The 25,242-nt window shown below is 40.9% G+C and overlaps 2 protein-coding genes across 2 annotated transcripts; one reads left to right on the forward strand and one right to left on the reverse strand.

Moving 5' to 3' along the window:
• The first annotated feature begins 2,438 nt into the window (after positions 1-2,438).
• Positions 2,439-3,664, forward strand: LOC103471185 (neuroligin-3-like). The gene has a single exon (XM_008420030.2). It carries the CDS (start codon positions 2,811-2,813, stop codon positions 3,342-3,344), a length of 534 nt encoding a protein of 177 aa, XP_008418252.2. The 5' UTR covers positions 2,439-2,810; the 3' UTR covers positions 3,345-3,664.
• A 16,934-nt stretch (positions 3,665-20,598) lies between these two features.
• Positions 20,599-25,012, reverse strand: LOC103471163 (regulator of cell cycle RGCC). The gene is made up of 5 exons (XM_008419992.2): positions 24,773-25,012; positions 23,961-24,116; positions 23,231-23,311; positions 21,809-21,871; positions 20,599-21,220 (listed from the first exon to the last, which is right to left on the reverse strand). The coding sequence occupies exons 1-5, from the start codon at positions 24,792-24,794 to the stop codon at positions 21,213-21,215; spliced, it is 330 nt and encodes a 109-aa protein (XP_008418214.1). The 5' UTR covers positions 24,795-25,012; the 3' UTR covers positions 20,599-21,212.
• Positions 25,013-25,242: the final 230 nt, after the last annotated feature.

Here is a 25,242-nt window from a genome sequence, read left to right on the forward strand (position 1 = left end):
CTGCGTTGTGGTTAGAGGTGATTAGAGGTGTCAGAATAAAGAGAGTTCAATGTAAATGCAATCCACACTTTGATTTTTATTTGTTAAAAATTCTAAATCATGTATCATTTACTTGCAAATTACATTTATTCATGACTATGTGTTGGTCTATCAAAAATAATAAAAATAAAAACATACATTTATTGCTATAAAGTGACAAAATGTGGAAACTATGAATTCTGTTGAGGGGTTTTTGTATATAATCATCTCTTTTTTTCTCTCTCTGTTTATTAAGGAAGTTCAGAACTAATATTCAAATTCAAACAAATCTGACTTCATCGCTGTAAGCCCACATACAGACGGAGCCGGGTAACCGCAGAGGTCTCAAAGCAGTCAGTCGTAAACCCCAAAATTCAGATAGGACCTCAAACCCCCCACATTGAGCAGCAATTGGAGAAAGCATTTAAAGGAATGTACCCTGTTTACTATTGACATTGCAACAATTACCCAAGCATATGTGTGTGTAATTAGATAAGGCAGCCAGTTGTTCTCTAATGCGGCAAATCAAATTAACTAAAGATGCCACATTGATTTCTTTGTGTTGCCTAAATTATTCATCTTCACTTGCAGTGAACCAGTCAGCCAGCCACCAGAGAGCTTTTTTAACTCCACTGCACCACTACACGCTCGCTGCCCGCATTCAATGATTGTGTTGCGAAATCTCTCCAAGTACCTTTTGCAAGAAATTTTCATATTTTATTTAACAAATCAGCTAATTTAACTCTCTGGGCGAAAACGGGTTTGCCATGTTATGGAAAGTACAGAAAATCCCATCAATGGCGGCAGCTCTGACCTCCATTACCGCTGTCGTATTTGTGTGCGAGAAGGAGGGGGAGGGAAGCGACGCTGATGTAAGAATTCATGAAGCGCTCAGGCTGCAGACAACCTCATCTCAAGCTGCTCCATTGACATCCTGTTCCCTGGCATGTTGCGCTTAGGGAGATCAATATGACCTTACCTCCACCGCACGCTCCTTTGAAACTTAATTACTGATATTCAGCTACAAAGTCATCATAGTCTGGCTGTCAATATTCATTGGGGATCATTACGGTCCTAATAAAAGAGGTTATTTACGGGCTGCTCTGCTGACACCAGCCCAGGTCCAGGAATCCAGCTCCAGCCATCTCAATTTGCTTTGCCTCCCTCTCTCTCTCCCTCTCCCAGAAGCACTGACCTGAAAAATAAAAATTGACAGCAGAGAAACAAACAGGAGGAGGAGAGGACGGAGGGTGAATTCGTCGGGCTTGTCTTTTAATTCTCTTAGCTGTGTTTGGAGGTTTTTCCAATCTGATCCAAATAAAACATTTTTAAAAAAAGGAAAAAAGTAACCATATCCCAAAATCCCTAACTAAATTTTGACTTTGGTTACCATCAACGTTGCACTCCAACCCACTATGGAATATTTCATAACATTCAAAAAAAAAAAAAAAAGGGGGGGCAGATTCTTGCTTTTCATTCCTCAAGCAGCCGGGTATTGTGTTTTTCAAGGCCATTCAGTTATGATTCACGCTCCTCCACGGAAAGCAATTTAATCCACAGCAAAAGCAATATACAGTACTGCCGAGGTCCCAATCCTGACATTGTACGCCAACAAAGAGCTGTGTGATTGTTGGAGTTTGCTATATGTTAATTCATTCGATAAATCAATAGCTTCACTGTAATTGAAGTAGTTTGCTGTTTGACGCAACATGTTGAAAAGTGAGAGGCGGAACAGTGAACCCTGTGGATCAAATGAAGTACTGCATCCTCCTCTAGAACTACACACACACATCCACGCACAAACACATGCATGCTAAAACACACTCACACACACACGCACGCAAGAATGACTGCACACTTCCCTTTAGTGTCTTGATTAATATGGTCTACCTTACATCAGTGCACTGGATGCCAGTATACACTGCAATGCCTTCCGTGAGCAATTAGCAGAGAGGCTCCACCAGCATTGGATTATCCACAACAAAATGCCTCCTGACGCGCGCCCTAAAGCCTGCTGACTTATTCATATGCATTTACTTTTAAAAGCCTCTGGCCTGCTTTTAGAGGCTGGGCTGCCGCAGAATTGAAATAAGATCAACATCTGGGAGGAAAAAGAGATGGGAGATGAGACATGCAGCCTTAATAGGTCTGCAAAGAGGTAGCTGAAAGGAAAGGGAGAGGAGAAGGTTTGGAAATGATATTGGTGTCAGTTCCTCCTACAGCAAAGACACCTGGACGAGAGTTTAACTGCATTTGGTTAAAAAGCGGGGTTTCGCTCTTTAGTTTAGAAAGTTCTCCACTTGTTGCCACAATTATGGCAGACTTGTCAAAATATAGGCTCTGACTCACAGTGATACGTTTTAAGAATGATTATTTGCATTTTGTCCCTCTAGCCCTGAATATCATTACTAATTAAATCCACTGTCAGAATCTCATTTTTCTGTGTGCTTCATCTCTTTCTTGTCTCCAGGGACCCCAACAAACCAGTTCCCCAAGACACCAAGTTCATCCACACCAAGGCCAACCGCTTCGAAGAGGTGGCCTGGTCCAAGTACAATCCCCAGGACCAGCTCTATCTGCACATCGGCCTGAAGCCGCGCGTGCGTGACCACTACCGGGCCACCAAAGTGGCCTTCTGGAAACACTTAGTGCCCCATCTCTACAACCTCCATGAACTGTTCCACTACACCTCTACCACCACCAAAGTGCCACCGCCGGAGACCACGCCGAAAAGCGTTTCCACCAAAAGGCCCAACGGGAAGAACTGGCCCTTCAATACCAAGCGCCCCCCCATGTCACCCGCCTACAACAGCGAGGATAAGGATTCTTGGAGCGAAGACGAGGAGACGGGGCCTCTTGTGGTCGACAACCCGAGGGACTATTCCACAGAGCTCAGCGTCACCATCGCGGTGGGAGCCTCGCTGCTGTTCCTCAACGTCCTGGCTTTCGCGGCCCTCTATTACCGCAAGGACAAGCGGCGGCAGGACTCCGGCCACGGGCAGCCCAGCCCGCAGCGCCAGACCACCGCCAACGACATCGGTCACCACGCGCCCGAGGAGGAGATCATGTCCTTGCAGATGAACCAGACGCACCACGAGTGCGAGGCGGGGAACAGCAACGAAGGGGCGCTGCGCCTGGCCTCATTGCCCGACTACACGCTCACGCTGCGCCGCTCCCCAGACGACATCCCGCTCATGACGCCCAACACCATCACCATGATTCCCAACTCCCTGGTGGGCATGCCCAACCTCCATCCGTACAACACCTTCACAACTGGCTTCAACTCCACCGGCCTGCCGCACTCCCACTCTACCACCCGCGTATAGCTTTAAGGAGGAGGCAAGGCGGGGGGCGGCCAGCGCAGGCGGGAGAGAAGGAAGTGGTGGTGGGTTGGCGGAGGAGGAGCAGGAGGATGAACGAACTGAGGAGAGGATTGTGTTTTATAAATATCACAGGCAGGGGAAGGGCTGCGTGGGGGCGGGGAAGGGCAGGAGTGGGATTAAAACGTGCAGAGATTTAACTAGACTTTTACTATGACGAGAGCAGCCGAGAGCTCTCTGTGGATGTCAAGTTGTGCAGAGCTGCCAAAATCAAACTGCTTTCCTTCTCCAGGAAGAGGAGGAGGTGGTCTTTCTGCAGTGTTTTTTTTTTTKKTTKKTTTTKKTTTTTTTTTTCTAAAATTAATCATTTTAAAAGCCTTTTTAAGCAGACTGAGGAGATATCAACACATTTTTTCTTGAATTCAGAAGAACAAAAACACAAAAAAAAATCAAAGAGAAGTGCTTTTCATTTCCCCATCCCTTCCTCCTGCGGGAGACATCTAGAATGACGGCCTCCGCATCAATATTTGCGAATATTTTTAATTGCTTCTTTGTTTTCTTTTTACGTTTCAATGCCTTACTGAGCTCTTTCTTTTCTGTCATTATTTCTCCTCCCTGAGACAATTCAGCGCGGAGTTGTGTTACAAAAGCAAGATAAGACTCAGAGATGAGAGACTCTGAATCCAGGATGGGAATCTAGAGGATATGCAGATGTAGAGATTTTAAAACCCATTTTGGGCGACTCTTTTTTTTTTTTTTTTTTYTTTTTTTTTTTCCATTGTTGTTGTTGTGGTTATGTTTTGTTTACTTCTCTGGTGCATACCAACACAACAGCCACACAGACAGTGTTATCCTTTTTTTTTTTAAACTAGAAATGACTTGTGTGAGACTGTTTCTTGCCAAGACATGAGAAGGCAGAGATGAATACTACGTTACTGTGATTGTTTTAAAGAAGAAGAAAAAAGTGCATCTTTTACAGCCAATTTTATTTGTTGAGCTATCTAATTTTATGGTCACAAGGTGGTGCACGTGCAAATGCTGCTGTGTGTGGTGTGTGTTTGAAATGCATGTGAAAATGATTTTGTATTTGCAGCGTGTAAGAGTGATCATGAGGTTGTGATAAAGAAAGAGAAACAATGTTGTAACTTGCAAATGCAAGAGTTCTTAGGGTGGGTGTGTGCGTGTGTGTGTGAGTTGTTTGTATACGTGTGTGTAAGTATGTGTGAGAGAGAGAGAGAGACAGAGTGTGTGTTCGTGCACCAGTTTTATTTTACTGTTCTGTTTGTTTTGCATCTTACTGTAGGTGTGGGGAGGGAGCAGGGGCTTCTGGGAAGTGTAGGAAACGAGTACTTTCTCACGTTGCTGATTTTGGTTCAACACCAGTAGAGTTTTCTGCTGCATCTCTGGGTGTCTGTCTTCGCAACATAGCACTTTTGTTGTTTTAAAAGTTCTATATGTCTAATTTTTTGCTTAATGAATACAAAATAAATATATTATTTTATGTCTAAGAGAGAAAAAAAAATCGCTAAAGAATCAACTGAACTAACAGACATGATTCCATCGACTTTGTAAGAGTTCCTCTTCAACGGCAGACAGAGGCCTGTTTGCACTGACTAAACCTGCATCAGTGCACACTTGTATTTCTTTGAATATATATATAAATATGGGCATACATACATATATGTATAGGGCTTCTATGGAGATATCACCCCCCCGTTTACGAAACCACTAAAATGACAGTTCAGACGGATACGGCCTGGCGTAAAGAACTCCCGTGTAAAGTTGTTGCCATTTGAAACATACCAAGCCCAAAACCATTCAAGGTGTCTTTGTAAGAGCTCTATATGTATATGTATGTATAAAATATTTAATATTTATTTATGTATACCAGATGCATACATGCTGATTGTGCCATGTGCCAAATTAAACTGTAAAAAAATGAAGAATATAAAGTTTCACTAAACTTTTTCCTTTCTTGATCATACTTCCTTTCTTTTTGTGACTTATTTCCCATTTTTAATGAGTTAAGGAGCGATCCTTCTGGCAAACTGTGAACCCCCCGACCCCTGAAAGGCCTTCCTTTTTGCCTCCCTTCTTCCTCTCTGCTGCTCCTTCTCCCACTCTCTCCCTTTCTCTTGCTGAAGCCTTGGCAACTAAAAACACAGGCTAACAGCTTGGGCCCTATCTGTGTGCATGACTCCAGATTTTTACTGTAATTCACGCAAAGTAGTGCTGCAGCAGTGGGAGATTGTGAAAAGATTGCCTTGATGCGCTCACACGGCATCCTATTATATGTTAATCTCGAGGAGAAAACTGGAGTTATTGATTCTACGAACAAAACTGACAATTTTCATTTGGTGTCGCCGTGCAGCCTAGGTTCTCTACGAAGTGCGCTAATGCTACCCAACTAGTGATGCTAGATCAACTTTGGAGTTTTGGTACCGTGGAACTCAACATATTTATGAAGTAGGCCATTACGGCTCCCCTTGGTATTTAATGATTGGGAACGCAGCAGAGCGAGAAGTGCAGTCTGGTCAGCTCATCAGTGATGTTGCCGGTAGCAGAGAGGAAGAAAGAAAAGCGGGGGGGGGGGTCTATTTGAGGAAAATCGTTTGGATATTGATACGACTCATCGCAGTTTTGCTCATTTTGCCTTATATGAAGTTCACTTCCGGATTTTTGCGCCGACGTACAAAGCGAGAAAACCTACTTTTATGTACAGGATCATTTACGAAAATCTCCATGAAGTATACAAGCAATCTAATTACAACAATCCTGCCATAGATTTAAACCCAAACAGTTTAAATAAAATAAAGACTTTTCAATACCTCAGCTTTCAGCAACGTTGTGTTTTATTGAAATGCAGCACATATACACTGCTCAAAAAAATAAAGGGAACACTTTAACATTTAAGTGAACACTGAAGTGTTCCCTTTATTTTTTTTGAGCAGTATACATTTATTGCGAATGATTTAGTCGCACGTGCCAACTTGGCAGCGTTCACCTAGCTGTCAAGATACCCAACCCAGAAATTCACGTGTAAAAAACAAATAAGTTGATAAGAAAAAGAGCAAAAGAAAAGAAGACGGCAAGAGCATCTTGAACATTTGGCCACTGTAAATGGATTAGTGTGACTCTATGCTTGCTTCCATCAGAAAATATATTCACCTTTTAAATAGGTCATATCATTGCCAAAACCTGTAGAGGACATTGTAGGTCACCCTACATTTGTAGACTAACTGCCTGTTTTTATTCTTATATTTATGGTCTCAGTGCTTAAAATATATTACAGGCACCATAAATTAAAGATGCAAGAATCTTTTTTCAACTCACAGTTTATATCTTTAGATTATTTTTTGGAAATATTATGATGGATCAGTTTTTCATTTCGTTTTCTTTCTTCTTCTTTTTTTTTTTGATAAAATGATCCAGGAAAGAAACTCATTACAACACCTGTTTCTACAGTTCCATCAAACACTTCAGTACATTTCAGGTTTTATTAACTTTAGCCTTTAACTGGTGTTTCATGAAAAAGGTGGCCATAAACAAAGCTCCAAATATATGCTGCTTTTTAGGACCGTGCTTCAAGGATTTATGAGTCGCTAACAAGCTGCCGTTTATAATCCCAGCCATTACTGATTGATTATGTGATAGGTGCAGACAATCTGCTGATGAGACTGACTAACTCTGGGTGAAAGCTCCAGAAATCTTTACAGTCWGGGTACCGTGCATCGTGCCTCCTGTCAGCTTTTATTTCCGCTCTCATTTTTATGAATGAACATTTTACGACACAGAATGTGAAATAAAGTGGACTCTTTAGATGTGGGAGTAGGTTGACTTCCACTGATTTGAGCACACACAGGCATCACCTTGCAAAATGTTCATACCACTTTGCCCCTGAATTGCTGTGACCAATTATAAATTAGATTGAACATGTTAATATGCTTTGATCTTAACAATGTTGCTCTGACTTTCTGTTTAGGAGCATGGTCCTGTTTTCCACTAAATTTGAGCAGCGCCTCTGTCCCAATGGGAAAAAAGCACCAGCAGAGCTTACCAGTGTTAAGTACCATGTTACAGCTCTAGAAAAAAAAATAAGAGCCCAGTGCACTGAAAACCAGATGGTTATTCCACCAAATATTGAATTCTGAACTCTTCCTGTGTTAAAACATTAGTATTGTTGTTTCTAAATGAATATGAACTTGTTTTCTTTGCGTTTTTTGAGGTCTGAAAGCACTGCATCTTTTTTTGTTATTTTGACTATTTCTCGTTTTCTCCAAATAAATACCAAGCTTTTGCTTGGAATTTTGGAGACATGCTGTCAGCAGCTCATAGAATAAAAGAACAATATTAATTTTATTCAAACACAAAAAGTAAAATCAGAGAAACTGAACATCTTAAATGTCTTTTTTCCAGAGCTGTATGTGCAAAAAGCTTCTGCTCTTGTTTACTGTGTATCCTACGTGGCTAATAGAGCAAATTGCTTTTTTTTTTGCGTTCATATCCCATTTTATTTTGGACCAAGTGCAAACATATGCCACATTTTGTAGATTCTGATTCTGAAACAATTTTGAAAATTCTGTTTTCGGTTCCCTTACTATTAACTTTCTGCTAGCATAGCATATCATGTGAAATCTCAATGAAATTATTGATTTTTGAGAGTAAGTTAAAATAAAATGTGAAACAAAACTGTGAATGCGGTTAAAATTGGGCAGTAAATGTTAGAGAGAACTTTCAAATAAAAATAAAAAAAAAACATATCATGGAAGGTTGCCATGATATTTCCAATCTAGCTTTAAAGCAGGGCACATGTAACAGAGTGCTGGCAGGGGTTCACACGATGGCATCTGGGGCAACGTTTTGGATACATTTCCCTACGAAGAGCCACATAATTACACAAAACCACTGGGGGGTGTGGGGGGGAGAAACGCTACGAAAACTCCAGCGAGACGAGACGAGGTCCGACTCGTCCTTTCACGACACCGGGACGTTGAGCTAAATCAGCCCAAACGTCAGGTGACACGACCCACCGACAGGAGGAAAACGAGCAGGACTCATTTCAGAGCAGTCAAGATCTGTTTGCAGTTCATTGAGTTGTGCGTCCACGAAGTGACATCATCATTCACGAGCTCGGGAAACCCCGACGGGGTTTGTGACTGCCCCGACAGCGGCGAAGACAAACGCATTCCAGGAAATGGATGTGCCAAATTACACGGCGGCACCCGCTGGGAGAAGAGCTGCAGGTGTGGCTGTGGGTTTTCTTGCTGCGTGTATGTGTGAAGTTATCGAGAATTTTATTTTTCACTGCAGAGAACGTGTTGTTAAGTATATTTCCTGTCACCTTTTCTCCCCCTTGCCTCCATTGCTTTCCTTTTGTGTCTCATTCGCCTTCGTTTTCTGTCTCAGGCAAACAGGAGCATCTGCCTTTAATTTAAACTTTCTTAGTTCCCTAAATGCAAACTTCTCGCTAATTTGGTTTCATTATCTTGAGTTAACATGTCTCTGTGGACAAAGAGGTTAATAAACAGCCATCATTAAAAAGCAAGTCACTAAACGATAGCTTGTTCGTTTTAAGTGTAGTTCCCTGCCCAGTGAGAAATAGCACTAATTTGAACTTTGGAGCTATAGGTAGACCTCATTTAGGCATTGCTCTAATCTAATGCACTTATAGAAAAGTAAAACATGAGTTGTGCAGCAAGAATTGAAAACACAAAGACAGGACACACATTGTTTGTTATCCTGTCAGATAGGAAATCACAGGACTGGTGACCAAAGAGCTGTGAATCTTGAGACAGACTGGAGCTGATTTCTTGTTTTTATTCATATTACTCAGTCACATCTAACACAAGTGTACATTTTGACTTCTAATGAACATCTTAAATCAATTTTAGGCCTGTAATTCCTCCAGACCTTTGGCAGAAAACGCCAAAGGAATGGCGAGAATATGGTGATGGCAGCATCGTGCTGGACGAAGCTGGACTTTCTGTTGGTCAACCGTAAAAGCATCCTCACAAAACTCATTGAGGTTATAAAGTGACAAAATATGAAATGGTTCAAAACGTATTAATACTTGTGTGAGGGTAATAGCATATTCCATTTTTTATTCAAATGCAAGCATTTTACCAAACATTTCTGGACGTCGCTGCAATCTGCATACATCTGGAGGAAATAAAACATAACCTTCAGGTCAACGAGTTTAGCATCTGGATTCTTTCAGGGCTGTTGCAAAAACAAACACRCCTTCATTTTTCCTTGTCCTGCTGAAACAAATAAGGTCTCCCCTGAAAAACACTTAATCTGGATGGCAGCATATGCTGCTCTAAAACCTGAATATATCATTTAGGATTAATTGTGCCTCCACAGATGTGCAAGCTTCTCGTTCTGCGTTCACTAATGCACCCTGTGCCATCRCCAATGCCGGCTTTTGAACTCCGCCCTGTCATAAGTGAGCTTTCGTCACGAGAAGGCCATAGTGATCCACGCGGCAGAGTTCTGTATGTTTTTYGTGCAGTCCTATTATTTAGTGCAAATTCTCACCACTATCCTCATGAAACAATCTGCTGTAGATGCTTGAATGAATGTAAGTGAGTAAGTGCGTACCCCTTTTTCCAGAGCTAGGCCTAAACGCCTGCTTTCCTGAAAGTGTTTCTAGATGATATTCAGTGAAATGTTGGTTTCAGAGTGTTTGAAATGAAATATTTCAAATGTAGGGGCTAGTGTAATTTTCTGTGCACTATTGTTTTTATTGCATCAACAATTTCCCACATTTAAATGGAAATTCTGTTTTTTTTTTGTTGTTTTTTTTTACTACCTGAAACTACTTTTCTTAAGGCCAAATGCAATGAAATCCTATTGCGATTAAACTGACTTTTAAAAAAAGACACCAGTGACGTGGAATTGGTGATATATTTTTTAATGGGTCACATCTGTCCTATCACCGAGAGGCTCTCTAAAAGATTTAGCTTTTTTGCAGGTTTTTGGACACTGGAGTACATTAGAATTTGCCGGAAGGGTTAAATCTTTGTATTTCCTCGTGGTCTTTAAACAGATAAAATATAGTTACTTCATAAAAGTAAAGCAAAAAACCTTTCACGACTTGGTTGTTTAAATGCAGCTTTGCGTGCAACAAACTGAGGCGGCATTGCAAAAATGGAAAAAGGACCAAATGTATTGTGCAGTTGAGCAGTAAAAAGAGGCCAGTTTGGCTTTTACAGAAGTCCAATAAACAGGAGTAGTCACCATAGTCCATCTCATACAAGCATTCCCACCTGCCCTGGGCCTAAAGCTGCTTGTCGACTACATAATGATCTGCCCTCTATAAGATAGATGGCCTCAAGATTCCACTGAGGCTGCCGAGACTAAAGCCTGCATGCTGCCGATGCGTTAAGGAGGTAAAGACAGCAGGCAACAAAACGTGTTTTATCTCCAGTGTCGCGCGTTGGAATATGCGGGCAGCATGAAATGCAGCTTGATGGCCGATTTCTCTTACCGTCTGTTCCAATTCTGGGAGCAGGATGGGGAAAAGACACTTCATAGTCAAAATCTCCAGGATCAAATTCCGTTTTTCGTTCACAGCGTTACGTGGTCTGACTGTGGGTTGTTTTTTTTGTTATTTTTTTTTTTTGCAAAGTCGCTCCATCTTTCAGTTGCATCAGCTGGAGTTCACCATCAGATGGCAGTCCACTAATGCCTCTCTCAGATGTGTGTTGCCGTTGCATCGGTTGCGTCAGCCGACCTTTAGTGTCAGAACCTGGTAGCGCAGGCGGCTCCAATAGAGACTGGAGAGGATGTCAAAAAAAAAAGTTTTTTTGTTGTTTTTTTTTATCTTTGAGATTGCATTACAAATACTTTCAGTGACACCAATGTGATCTGGTGTGCTAATCCAAGCTACCAATCATTTCACACATCTTTCACATCAAATATGTCAAGGATTTAACTTAAATATCGGAGCTTCGTTTAAAAAAAAAAAAAAAAGTACTTTTTTTCTCATAAAGAATGGAAAACGGCCTTTGAAGTTAAGCCTCTTTTACCCTCAGAGGCAATAAACCAACGTTTTTCCAGTGAAGATCTAAATGTTAACCCTGCTTAGCTAATTTTAAACATTTTAAGTTGCGTGATATATTTATGGTACATTCTCTTTCCCAGAGCCAGATACGGCTCGGTTTATAACAGACAGTTGGCCTAATAAAAACGCAAAACGTTTTTAATATCTAAGCCATTCCTTCTCTTTAGAAGACTGGATGTATTGGCTGCACATATTTTCAGATCATTAAGCTAACTTTCAAATCAGACAATGATGGTTAAAGTCAACATAAAATGCAGTTTCATGTTTCCATTCTCAAGAAAGCTATCCAAACCAGCATTAACAAGCTAAACGTAACATGTGACGGGGAACAGGGTCTAATATTATGTGCAGAATTGTTTCAATTCAGGAGGGATTTTGAACAGCATGCTATAGCATCTCAATTATTTGAGTCTGGGCTTTAACTAGGCCACAGCAAAACCTTCACTGGGATGTTCAGACCTGGATTTTTTTTTCCTGTAGCCCAAATGTTCTTATATAAGGTCACCAAATGAAAGCCAGCTGTTCTCCTTTAACACTTTTTTTGGTTATAGTAGAATTCAGTGTTGCAAAAATAAAAACAAGCGATCCAAAACATAAATAAACAGGCCCAAACATCACATTACATTACAAAGAATCCAGTTTCATGGTAAGGTTGTAGATGATTGACATGCATAAATTAATCCATATAGAAAAGAAAGCTTTAACATATTAGGACACGAAAACCACGGCGACGACACGTCTGTTTCCAACCTCTCTCCCGTGATTCTTACATGCTCCGAGCATTTTCACAGCTGTAAAGATGCCCCGAGACCCCCCTGTGTGACTGACAGCTTCCCAGCTTGCTTCTTTTCAACACTTTCTGTCTCTGGCCCTCTGGGTAGCTCGTGGCATTTGCTAAAACTATGCTCACTGTCACTTCCATTCGCATATCCACGTCTCAAAGCCTTTAACCCGCCTTTCTGTTTCTTCATTTGATGTATAAATTAGGGATAAAGCCTTATGCTTTCCCCCCATTTTTAAAATAAATAAATTAAACTGCTATGTTGAAGTTCATAAGCATATTTTTCTCTTCTTTGCTTCAGTTTTAGTTATGATTTCCAAGTAAACTGAGCTGAAAGAGGAAGGACGAAGCGGAGTCGAGTAATACCCCAGTCGGCAATGATGTAATGGCTCATTTAAAGTCCAGAAGACTGGATGACTCACATTCCTTGGGAATGAACTCCTTTGAAAATAATTGTGCTGGTTTCCTGTTGCGTACAATGGGACAGCGGCCAGAGAAAATAACAGGAAATTACTTGACTATATGTTGGGATTTGGATTTACGTAAGCGGAGCAGGAAAAAATCCAAACAAACGATAAAAATGTCTTCCTCTGAAACGGGTAGTTCCTCCTGCGCTGACGGCCACTGAGGGCATTTCTTGAACAGAAACTGATATGTGTAGAGACTTTTAGTAGAGAGAAAGGCTTGTTTTTATTGGCAAAATTACGTTTTGTCATCGTTACAGAAGCTCTCTAGGTGAAATCAAAGGCTTAAACTTAGTCATAATAGCGGCAGAGATGTTTCTGGCCATGAAAAATAATATTCAAAGGTTGATTTAGGTGTTTGTGAAAAACTCAACTTTTTACCTTTATTTCACCAGAAAAATCCCACTGAGGTTAAAAATGTCTTACAAGAGAATCCTGGTTCAGGACATTGTGTCTTACCGTTAGAAAGGTGCGATGCTTATTATGCCTGAAATCCTCAAAGTAAAACATTTCTTCTTTAGCAATGCTTTTACTCACCGTTGTTCTTTTGCCGTGTTTGGGAGTGTTTCATTCAGCTGCAGAAAGTTGTTGTGAAAGCACAGCACTCATTTCAGGACGACTCTGCGATGAAAAATGTATGGAAAGCAGCTCATATGAATAAAGAAGTGTGGACTCGAATGACTAGGTTTTCAGACACCAACAATATATCAAACTGCGTCGACTCCCACAAATACCAAGACGCTCATGACGGGTCCTTGATTTTTATTTTTATCTTCTTGGAAAATGTATGCTTTTTTTTTTTATTCTGCTTTTACTTTATGCTGCTAGAGTTATGCAAGGAAATTATTGTGTGACCACTTTTCTATCATATCTTATGGTAGTGCAGTTATTAGCCCAAATGAAAACACAAACAACAGAAGTAAATTTGATGGGTTACGTGGGATGATGGTCCTCTAATATTGAATTTGATTTGACAGTTTCACTATAAATTAAAATATTTTATATTGTGTAAAATGTTAATGTAGGACGTAAAGGATTTATCAAGCGAACAATAATCTTCATTGCTTGATTTTTGTGTTAAATAGTTACAATCTGACGCTACAGACTTTACTTAAACTTTAGGTTGTTTACGGATACTTCAGTTATCTCTGACTGCTTTTAAGTTCAGCCAATCAAACTTACAGATTTATCCAATTTGATATTGAACCACTCTTCAATGTGGTAATGCCACAAATTAATTGTTGGTTAAACGCCTCATACAGCTTTGTGTTAGCTTTGTAGGACAGACATAAATTCTGCCTGTTTTTCTTGTTCTGTTTGTGGTTTCTTGTTCTTCTTCTTCTAGCCAAGTAAAAACCCAAGTTAGTAAAATAAATGGGAAAGAGTAAAAATCCTCTCTCTGCAGCAAAGTTTTTTTAAGCAGATGATTGGTAGTTGGATCCTGATCCTGACCCTGTGACAAAGTGAGCGGGATACTGATTACCTATATTTCACCCAATCAGCTTGAAACCACGGAGAGAAAGCAAATTAACAACTGTGTTATTATAATTATTGGGGGGTTTTAACGGTAAGACAGCAAAGGTGTAACATTTAGTCTGTAATAGTGTTGTTCTTCCTTGCTGTTTACATACTAGTGCCATAACTCTGTCTGACATGGGAATATATTTATGAAAGATTCAGAGACTAAAGTTAGATGTCTGAGGGATTAAGGGCAAACTGTGAGATTGTTTTGCGAAATCACGGCCAAAAAAGTAGCTGTCCTATCACAAACTACAACAACATTAATCGCTTTAAAAGGGTTTCGCAGTGTTTGAGGGTTATCTGAACATTTCCCAAGACTTTTCTCTTCTTTCTGCATACAAAACAAAGTACAGCTGTGAGTGAACCGTAAGGGAGGCCTCGAGCAAACAGCTTGTTTGTTTTTCCTTCAGCACGAAACCAGCAGCCTGTGCAATTTACAAAATCGTGCCTTTAAATATTTCAAATTGATTACTGAAGTAGTTTGTTCCTCATTTAGTCTGATTCTAAACAAAGGCATGGCTGTTTTTTCAGCGTGTTAAAAATAATAGTGAATACATCAGCAAAATTACACGGCTGGATTCGAGTCGTGAGGGAAAATTTGTGCTATAAGTGGGAAGCGTTCGCAGCGCCCTTTTCTGTGTGTTTCCTTGACAACTGCAGGAAACACCTGCACACGGATGTCACATGCAAAAACACATCAACACTGTGACAGRCGCTACAAATGTGAGTAGTTTCACAATTTTCTGCCCTGAAACTTGAAAAAGATGTAAAGATACTCCTATGAAAGAGCTCTGGAATACTGTATGAACTGTATTATACTTTATTACACAGTATACCTATCTATGTGTAATGGTAGAATGTAAATAACTTGTATTTTTACAGTTTAAGACACTTTATCTCAGTAATATGTTAGATTATTATTGAGAAATATGTTGCATAGTAAGTGGATGGTTTTGGATTTATTTTTTTAATGCACACTAAAGAGTGAGTTTGCTTCCACTTAAGGAAAATGTATCGTTTTAACCGTTCAGTAGTTTGCACAAGCCAGCTAGCWGTCTTCAGCATTTAACCTTTGACAAAAAATGAGTAAAAACAGGCAACATCTTGATTTAAACTCTTTGTCAATCWAAACACCAGGATACAGTGTCAGTCTCAAATCTCACTGTTGGAGGAAAACATCCCTCATCAACATGCTGCCATCACCATGTTTTACTGTAAGAATAAAGTGGCTGGTCATCTCAGAGTTGTGCCATTTTCTGTCAGTAGATTGAGCAAAGCTTCCACGTAATGTGCTGGACTGAATCCGTAACCCAAAGTTGTTGTTGTCAAATCGACATTCCTGAATCCAGTCGGATACATCCGTATTTCACCAAGGGCTAAATTTAGTAGTTCTTTCCATGTAGCAGCTTTTGTTTTATTGTTGCAAAACATGCAACTAACACTGGTCCTTAAACTTGTTTCATTTTTTTTTGTCTGTAAAAATATCCTCCCTCTAATTCTGACATTGGTTTCATTTATCTTTTTATAGTTCCCCCGCTAGGGCCCAAACATTTCCTTGTAACTATGTTATGCGCAGTAGTAAACAGTTCACCCTGCTCTTTCTTCTTCTCGGGAGCTCGCATGGAATAACAAAGTGGTGATCTCAGTCCTTGATTCAGACGCAGTTATGTAACACCTAGTCTGAGTCCGACCATTCATTCCGTGTGTGTCGGGTTGTCTTGGCAGCGTGCGTGCGTGCGTGCGTGCGTGCGTGTGTGTGTGCGTGTGCGTGTGCGTGTGTGTGTGTGTGCGTGGGTGTGTGTGTGTATGTGTGTGTGTGTTGGGCGATTTAGCAAACTAATTCCTCGGGAGTGCGTTGTTAGCCTGGACCAGTTGTGGAACTCACGGGGGAGAGGCGTTGCTCCACTCTCTCATCAAGCAGATGACAGAAGGCTACGTGCTCCGCATGCTGCTCTCATCTCGCCCATGATAGCTTCGCCGCACAGGCCATATCGCCGCTTCATTTACTCATTGTCTGATAATAACAAGCGTCTCCTTTTTGCCATACTCAATTACATCTTCATTATCCTCCTATTTAGCTTAAAATAAACCCGCATTGTATTTGGAGATTCTAAAAGTCCGTGTGACATTTATTGCCAGGCTATCTGAGCCTATAGGTGAGGGGCTATAGAGGGTGCAATATTTATTATGTCTTCATCTCTCAGGACCATTTACCGTCTCATCACAGCAACAATTCGTTTTAATTCACCAGCTAGAGGACTCTGAGCATTCATTACTCAGTCTGTCTGCCGTCTGAACAATGACGGGCTGACACACTGACCTCTCACTTTGGCGCAACTGTCAATCAAACACCCGTTTCATAGTAATGAGCGGATAAACAACGGGGAGGTGTTCCCCCAAGACAAACTGATATATTACATCTGATCTCATGAAAGAGCAATCTAATAAAAATCACGCAACATAATTAGCCGCTTGTTACTTTCCAAGTACGATGAAATGGCAGTGGATTAGCGCTGCAGCAGCGTCCCAGCTGGACCAAGCAGAGAGCTACTCTGGCTGTTCGTGCGCCGTACGGATTTCCGCATTTTGTCGTGTTAAAAACAGCCAACTTCAATATGTTTTAGTGGGATTGGTGCACACCTGTGAAGAACATAGAAAGAGGCAAATGATTTTCAACCATTTCTGCAAATGAACATGCAACAACAAAAAAAATGTTGGATGCAGTATCTCCAATGGTAATGCTTTTGGGCCGATTTAGATTGGATGGAGAGAATATATGAAAATAAATGTTCAAATCTTTACAGATGCTTCTTTGGGTCTGGGGTTTTACAGAGCAATTCAAACAGATGAATTTGCTTTGTTCCAAATCATTCGTTTGTACATTTTTATTTAGTTCAACCCCCCCCCCCACTCTTCTTCTTTATACTGTATCTGTGAGCTGACCTGCTTTCCTGACTCTTTTAATGGAAAACATTACTACAACATGACACTAAATGCAGTTAGATATAAAACACATAAAGCAGAAGTGCAGATATAATTACACTAAAAACTATAACATGAAACTATAAAAGGACTGGTGACCCTGGACAGGTCACCAGTAGGTTTATGCAGAGATTAAATTATGCACAAGTTGCCATAATATTCTGTTTAGAGGACTTCTTAAGACGTGTGGCTGTACAGTAATAAATCTAATAAATGAGGCTGAATGCAACTACAAACCTCACCATCAGAGCCAAATATCATGTTCCTTCTACTTCACACTTGTGTTCGTGTTGGTCTACCACATGAAATCCAGTAAACGCAAACAGAGTTGGTGATTGTACCACAATAAGTCTGAAAAGTTCACGGGTATGAATACTTTCGCTAGGCCTCAACATTCAGAGCTACATCTTAAAGATGAAGAAAAGTGGAAAGTGGCAAATGTCTTTTTGTTTCACCTGTACTCCGCCGACACATTTCCTGCATCGTCGCAGTTCCTCAGCGTCAGTCTGAAAACAGGATGTGCTACTCTTTTGTCAGGGAAGTTCCATCGTGCCAGCTTTGTTACAATCCTGAGCAGCTGTGGCCTCAATCAGTCACTCTCCTTTTTACAATAACTGGAACAGACAACAAAGTAGAGGCAGGTTACTCCACGCTGCCTCTGTGCCCCCTTTTGTCGGAAAAACTCTCACTTTCCCTTTTGCTGTCTTTCTGTTCCCATTCTTCTCTTTTGCCTTTACAGGAACATCATACGTAAAGCTCTACTTTTTCTATTTTTTTTTTTTGCTCTACTGCAGCTATCTGCCCCATGCTCGTCCAGGTCAGTGGGGTTAAACAGAGGACTGGATTTCAAAACTGAATCTGGGGAACCAAATGTTCTTTAGTAAGACATAAAAAGACATGGGACGCCTTTGTACCCCGACATTCAGTCATAAAGTCGGCATACATACGCAGTCTATCCATTGTACTGTGTCTCCAGCTGTGCTTAAGATCATGTCAGTTTAGATGTGTGGGGATTTAGTGTTTCATAAAAGCATTCATATCCCTTAATGTCATTTCTCATCATTGACTGTCTTCATTTCCAAACAACACAAAGCCCATCCCTTCCTTCTTATTAGCCCCAAAAGCAGATTCTGTGTAATTACAAGACATCTTGCCAGATATTTTAAATTAATGACTTAGTTCCTCGTTCAGCCATCGTCTGAACAGATGTGGCAATCCCTCAACAGGCTAAAAATAATTTTGCCTYCAACAGCTGGAATACTCCGCGGATATCCTACATTATGAGATTCCAAGTAACGAGTGAAAAATCACACTTTACAACCGCAGCATCCATTGCACTCCTTTGGGTTTCTTTGACAACTGCAGGAAACACCTGCACGCAGATGTCACTCTCTGTGCCCGCGGTRTGCTTAAGTGAAATGACAGCAGAATATAAACACAGCCACAACCACAGTCTCCTTGTCGAGCCAGACTTTCAGCTGTGACTGTGGGCAGAGATGCTCCCTTTCTCCMAGCGTATKTTGTCAAATGGATATTTTATGTGGTTTTTAACAATGCTGAATTTAAGAAAAATCCTTTTTTGTTRTTTTATTGTTTCAGTAAAAAATGTATTGAAAGAGTAATTTCTGGTTAGAAAGAAATTAGGATCCATCACCATCTACTGCCACTTAAAATATCTAAATTGAAGCACAGATGTGTCACATTACGTATTCGTCATTAGAACAGCATTTGCAAATTGGCTTGGCCTTTTTTAAACCTTTAAACATTTAGCCATCAGAAGCCTTCAGAAAGAAGATTGCATCGGTTTATAATTCTGGTAAGTATTTTTAAAGAAGTTTTCAAAGAATTTGAAGCTGCAGCACATGTTCAGAGGGCACTCAGAACAACTACCATCAGGCCCCAGTCTGGCCRTCCAAGCAGTTTCACTCTGAAAACTGGCTTCAAGGTGACACAAGTATCTAAAAACCCTAAAATGTCATCACAGGGCCTCCAGCAGGAACTGGCTACTGTAGATATGAAAGTGCTTGCCTGTGCAKTCAGAAAGAGACTGCAAAAACATTCCTTTTATTGAGGACTTGMAACTAGAAAATCATTGCTCTATAAGAAAAAAAAAATAGGAAGTCAGACTGAAGTTTACCACAAAGAATACAAAGACTTCCAGATTCCTTCTCATTGGACAGCTGAGTCTAAAACTAAACTTTCATCGATAAATAAGCCATAAATGGCATTCAAGGAAAACGTCATACCAACTTTGAAACACAGAGGCGGTGGGATGTACATGATAAAATAAGGTTATATTAGGTTATTTAATGGAAGGTGCTTGAGATGATCTACAAAACAACAAATATACAAGAAAACCCACAAAGAACTGTGGGTTTTCAAAAGCCTAGGAAACAAAAGTCCTAGGCTTTTGTTTCTTAAAAGCCTAGGACTTTTAAGAAACAAAAAGTCCTAGGCAGTGTCAAAATGAAGATTTGTTTTTTATCTTAATAAGTTAAACTATCTGAAAACTTCTCTTTGTATTTATTCATGCTATATGTGTAGGACATATTTTGTTAAGTGATTTGAAACAAGTAAGTGCACCAGCACAAAAGGAAAAGTTCTCATATCAAATTACAGAAAGCTATTGAAAACGAGCGTAGTTTCTCACGATGCACGCTCTCCTCACATGGGGTCAAATGTAGCCTGTCTGAGCTACATTTGTGGTTTTCCGGAGTTACAGCAGAAGCGAAACTCGCAGCACAATCAGAACAAGGTTACAGGAAACCAGAAAAGCAAACATGAAGGTGAGGGGGGAGGAAACGTAGTGACACCAGCAACCGTCATTTTGCTTGTCTGAAATGCAAGAACTGAAGTTATAATGACTGACAACTTCACTGTCTATTTTTCTCAGCTCGTAGCTTCAAATNAAACAAAAGTCCTAGGCTTTTGTTTCTTAAAAGCCTAGGACTTTTAAGAAACAAAAAGTCCTAGGCAGTGTCAAAATGAAGATTTGTTTTTTATCTTAATAAGTTAAACTTTCTGAAAACTTCTCTTTGTATTTATTCACGCTATCTGTGTAGGACATATTTTGTTAAGTGATTTGAAACAAGTAAGTGCACCAGCACAAAAGGAAAAGTTCTCATATCAAATTACAGAAAGCTATTGAAAACGAGCGTAGTTTCTCACGATGCACGCTCTCCTCACATGGGGTCAAATGTAGCCTGTCTGAGCTACATTTGTGGTTTTCCGGAGTTACAGCAGAAGCGAAACTCGCAGCACAATCAGAACAAGGTTACAGGAAACCAGAAAAGCAAACATGAAGGTGAGGGGGGAGGAAACGTAGTGACACCAGCAACCGTCATTTTGCTTGTCTGAAATGCAAGAACTGAAGTTATAATGACTGACAACTTCACTGTCTATTTTTCTCAGCTCGTAGCTTCAAATYGGAAAACTGACGACACAAAAAAAAAGCTCCATCAAAATGTAGCTTTATTTATAAACACATTTATGTTACAATAATGTATATGTAAAAAAAGAAAAAAAAGGATATTCACAAAAACTGTACACTTTAAATGTCGACACACAAGTATAGCCTGACGCACAGCAGATCTGAACTCACTGGATTTCAAATAGGCTTTTAAGCTAAAGTGCAATCTGTAATTTTAAACCAGAGAAAGCTCKGGCTTTTTAAAAATAAATGGAAATGAAGATTTAAGGCCTTTTACTGGCATGGCACTTATGAGAATTTTAACATTCTCTCTATACTCTGGGCAGCATTTTTCATGTCAGACAGATGGAAGCTTTGTCTATTTTGGGGGAATATGTCACACATCTTGGACCTGATGCTGCGGGGACGTGGCGGTGCTGGCCGGACGCAGGATTGCCGGGGGGCGTCTGAGGGTGCTCTTGCATTTCAAAATTGAAGCGAGTGCCCTTTTAATTTCTGAAGGCAACCTTTTTCCCCCCGTCTCCTGTCCCTGAAGAGGCGAGAGAGAGAGAAGCGTTCTCTCCATCAGATCTGCTCTGGCGTGGATCTCACTTTCTTCTTCTTTGGTGCCTCGCCCTTCCCGTATCTCTGTTCACATCTCTGTAGAGAGGAAAGAGGGAGGGAGGAGAGAGAGACAACAACGCACGGTTTATGAAAAGAGTAGCATACAGGCATACATCAATGCACAGCCACAAATACTCACTGACTAATAGGTTAGGCTTGTGAAGATACGGCAGGAGTTGCAATTAATTTGCAACATTCGTTTTCTCCTGTGTCGAGATCATCGGCAGCAGCTGATGTATGTTTTTGTTCTTTGTTACCCGTGTGCTTGCAAGGGGCAATATACACACTCATGGGCCCCTAATGCACTATTCCTTTAGAGCTGATAGGAGGATCATGATGCTTATGTAGTCAAGTATGCCATTAACACAAAAGCACACGCAGATAGTCTACCTCAGTCCCCAGACATGGCATTTAAATATAAAAGGTGCTCAGAGATAAACAGAAGGAGGGAGGGATAACAGACGAAGGGAACCAAGCTGGGCTACTGCTGAGCTCTCCTTCTTTCAATGTGTTGCAAAACATGCAACCCGGTCAGTGGCTTCACCTTCACAGCCACACGGCAGCCTGCTGGTTTTTCAGTTTGAACGTAAAAAGCAAAGAGACGAGATTGAGTAAAACACATACCCGCAAGTTCCTGGTCCAGCATGTTGATAAAACTCTCCAGCTCGTCTGTGTCTCCCAGCTTGGCTGAAGACAGAAAAAAATAATAATAATTCAAGGAACTACTGAGGGAAACGGCAGCAGTGGAACATTTCTGTCAGGAAATATGTGTCAGATTTACGGCATTTCCTTTGGCCCAACGCTCCCAAAGTGAAAAATGAATCTAAAGCAAATATATCCTCTTCTTATTTTGTGCCATTTRATGTGGTCATGAGTGCATATGCTACTTTTTATGGACCATTAAGACCTTTTGCCCAGGGCAGCAAGGCCTGGGGGTAAAGCTATGAAGCAAAATTAGCAAGACTTATCTTTAGAAGTGTGCACTATAAGTAAATATTACCATGGTGGCAGATGACACTGCAGCTGGTGCTAAAGGGGGAGTTTGATGATGTAAGACTGACATGAAATTTTACAATCTTTAGCTGAAAATCCAACATATTTAACTACAAAACATCCCCATGGTGGCATAATGCTGCCACCATGAAGTTTTACCTATCTATCTATCTATCTATCTATCTATCTATCTATCTATCTATCTATCTATCTATCTATCTATCTATCTATCTATCTATCTATCTATCTATCTATTTTCTTGAAAACCAGTATAATTCAGGTAAATCAGGGTTTGATGTGGGAGAGGGTGATTGTTTGGTTCTGTGAGGACCAGCAGAGGGAGGGGTTTGCCCAGGGCACTGTTCATGCATGAACTGCCACTTCCCAGTGTCTCAAAGCCTCAACAGCTTGATAGACCCCCTCAGGACTCAGGTAGAGTGCATAAAACCATGAAGATGAGCAAACTATACCCTCTTGGTCAGCTTTGTGTGTGTGTGTGTGTGTGTGTGTGTATGTGTGCGTGTGTGTGTGTAAGTCCATCCATCCATCCATCCATCCATTTTCTTTTCACCCTTGTCCCTCAGTGGGGTCGGGAGGGGTGCTGGTGCCTATCTCCAGCTAACGTTCCGGGCGAGAGGCGGGGTTCACCCTGGACAGGTCGCCAGTCTGTCGCAGGTGTGTGTAAGTGTTATTGTTTATTTATTTATTTATTTTCAATTTAGATTCATCACCACGTGAGTGTAAATGCAATGGAATACACAGGGACTTGTTCATTTACACACACGCACACACCCCCACGCGCGCACACACACACACACACACACAAACACCTGAGACAGACTCCCTGCAGGAGAGTTTCAAAGTATGGTGCTGAGGAGCCACAGTCACAGCAGGGGGGGCCTTTGTTGTTTCAAAACAAAACAGCTCGGAGCCTAATGTGAGGAGCATGCGTTGTTCTTGTTGCAGCGATCAGAAGCAAAACGTGATAGTGATCACCGTGAGAACAATGGCTGAATCTGAATGGAGATGGGACGATAAGGAGGCCTGCAGTACCTTTCAGCGCCAGCGTCGTGCCTGCATGGTGRAGCTCCTCCTCGCTCGCATTCAAACTGTTTCCCATAGATGCTCCGCTGCCTGGGAGGGAGAGAGGAGGACGGAAGAGTAGAGAAGAGATAATAAGCACTAAGGGCATTTCCATGCAAATGATCAGTAGCAATGACAGTGCAGGAGTTACACATAATGATGATAGCATGTACAAAAGTGAAGGTAAATGCCTGTTTGCGAGTGACTCCCATGTGTCAGCTGGAACGCTTTAAAGCAAGCGCGCCTTTTCAAACGTTACCGGGGCCAGCACACTTTCAATAATGACGACGCATGGGAGCAGAGGAAAACATCGCCTCTTTCATCTCATAACCGCCGACAAATGAGCAACAATGGAGAGGAGAAAAGAACGATTACAGAAGATGCGCTATCCATAATTGGAGTTCATTCCAGTTTGTCATTAGGCAAACAGCCACTTTTCTGGAAGAGGGCCGGGTATGTCTCCTCTTGTACCAATAATTTCATGCAAATTAGACGTGTCAAGCCGTAGTTGTTTGGGCTATTAAAGATCGCCAAGTGATACCCCCCGAGACAACAGACTGTTATATAACAGCAAATATTGCACAGAAATATCTTTCGTGCTCGGTACACTCTGCGTATTCTCTCAAATAGCTTTTCCTGAATTCAATGGAATTGTGTTAGCACAATTAGCGTCAGTGCAATTAAATTTTTTTTAACTTACTGTAGTCAGAGTCTTCCACCCCATTGTCTTCRATGCGGCTCTTGGCCTCATGCAGGACGCGCTGGTAAGAATGATGTTTGCTTTCGGAGGGGGCCTTCAGCTCYTCCACAACATCCTGGAACTCCTGCAGCACGTCGCCCAGCTCCAGCTCCAAGTCTGTGGAAAATTTGACAGCAGTTGGAACGCAATCCCAGACTCTGCAGAAAAGGAAACTCCAAGACTGACTGGGTGCAGCAAAGCTGACACAGTGGATACAAGGAGTAGAAATAAGAYTCTGAGCTGAATTTGTAGAAAGTTTAAATTAGTTTAAAATGAACAATGTGCAAATATAGTCCAAGTACAAAATTAAGCTTAAACAAAGACTGTAAGAAATGTCTTTGGCCTGGTTGTACACTAATGCAAAAAGGATCCCAGCTGTCTGAGGGACACTGAAATATTTATCTTTTTTTTTTTWACGTAAGATCCCAAACTWAACCTTTCTGCGAATGATTCATTGCAGTATGTAAACATTATTTCTAAGTACATTATAGAGAAGTATGGCAGAACAAACACCATCAACAATTAATAMAAAAAGGATATCTATTTGAAAGAGCTGCCTATTATCTTCTAACTTTTATGGCGTTAGTATGCTTTGCCATTCCCATTTTAGTTATTCTTTTTAATTTAATATTTAAATTCACTGACTGTGACACTAACACTTCAAGCCTTCAATAAAGATTTTAGATAATAGCGAAAGTTAAATAAAGAATTGGAGATTGTTAAAACACAAATKACCAATTAAACGTATTGATTTAAAGTATCATTGGACTCACCGCCTGTAATATCTGAGGACATGATAGAAAGTGAAGTTCGCCACAAGCTGCTGCGTCTCTCCGCTCAGTCTGGAGTCTGAAGCTGTCAGGAAAATGTAGTTTTATTTCACAGCCCTCTACTGGCGCCCAGCATTTAGAGGACGTGACGAACCAATAAAGTAGCAGSGGGGRAAAAAGTCAGAACTTTACTGTAAGTGGAAAAGTGGGCGGAAAGTTGAATGACAACGACGGGAAGAATCCGTTACGTAACAGGCATACCGGACATGCTTTCACTGTGGAAGAGAAACATTATAGCTGCACGTGCACTGAACACTTAATGAGCTCGTCTGTTAATTACGAGATAAACTTAACGCAGAGGAGTCTGTGGAGAGWATCGGTCGCATCAATTTTAAAATATAGATTGTGTTTTTGTGACCGAGTTTCTGAAAAATAAATAAATAAAATTACCACTGTGAATTTTAGCAAATATC

This window comes from Poecilia reticulata, linkage group LG10, assembly GCF_000633615.1.
Source record: "Poecilia reticulata strain Guanapo linkage group LG10, Guppy_female_1.0+MT, whole genome shotgun sequence".
Taxonomy (NCBI): Eukaryota; Metazoa; Chordata; class Actinopteri; order Cyprinodontiformes; family Poeciliidae; genus Poecilia; species Poecilia reticulata.

Coding starts and splice junctions, on each gene's coding strand:
- LOC103471185 (XM_008420030.2), top strand. CDS start 2,811: ATGTCACCCGCCTACAACAGCGAGGATAAGGATTCTTGGAGCGAAGAC.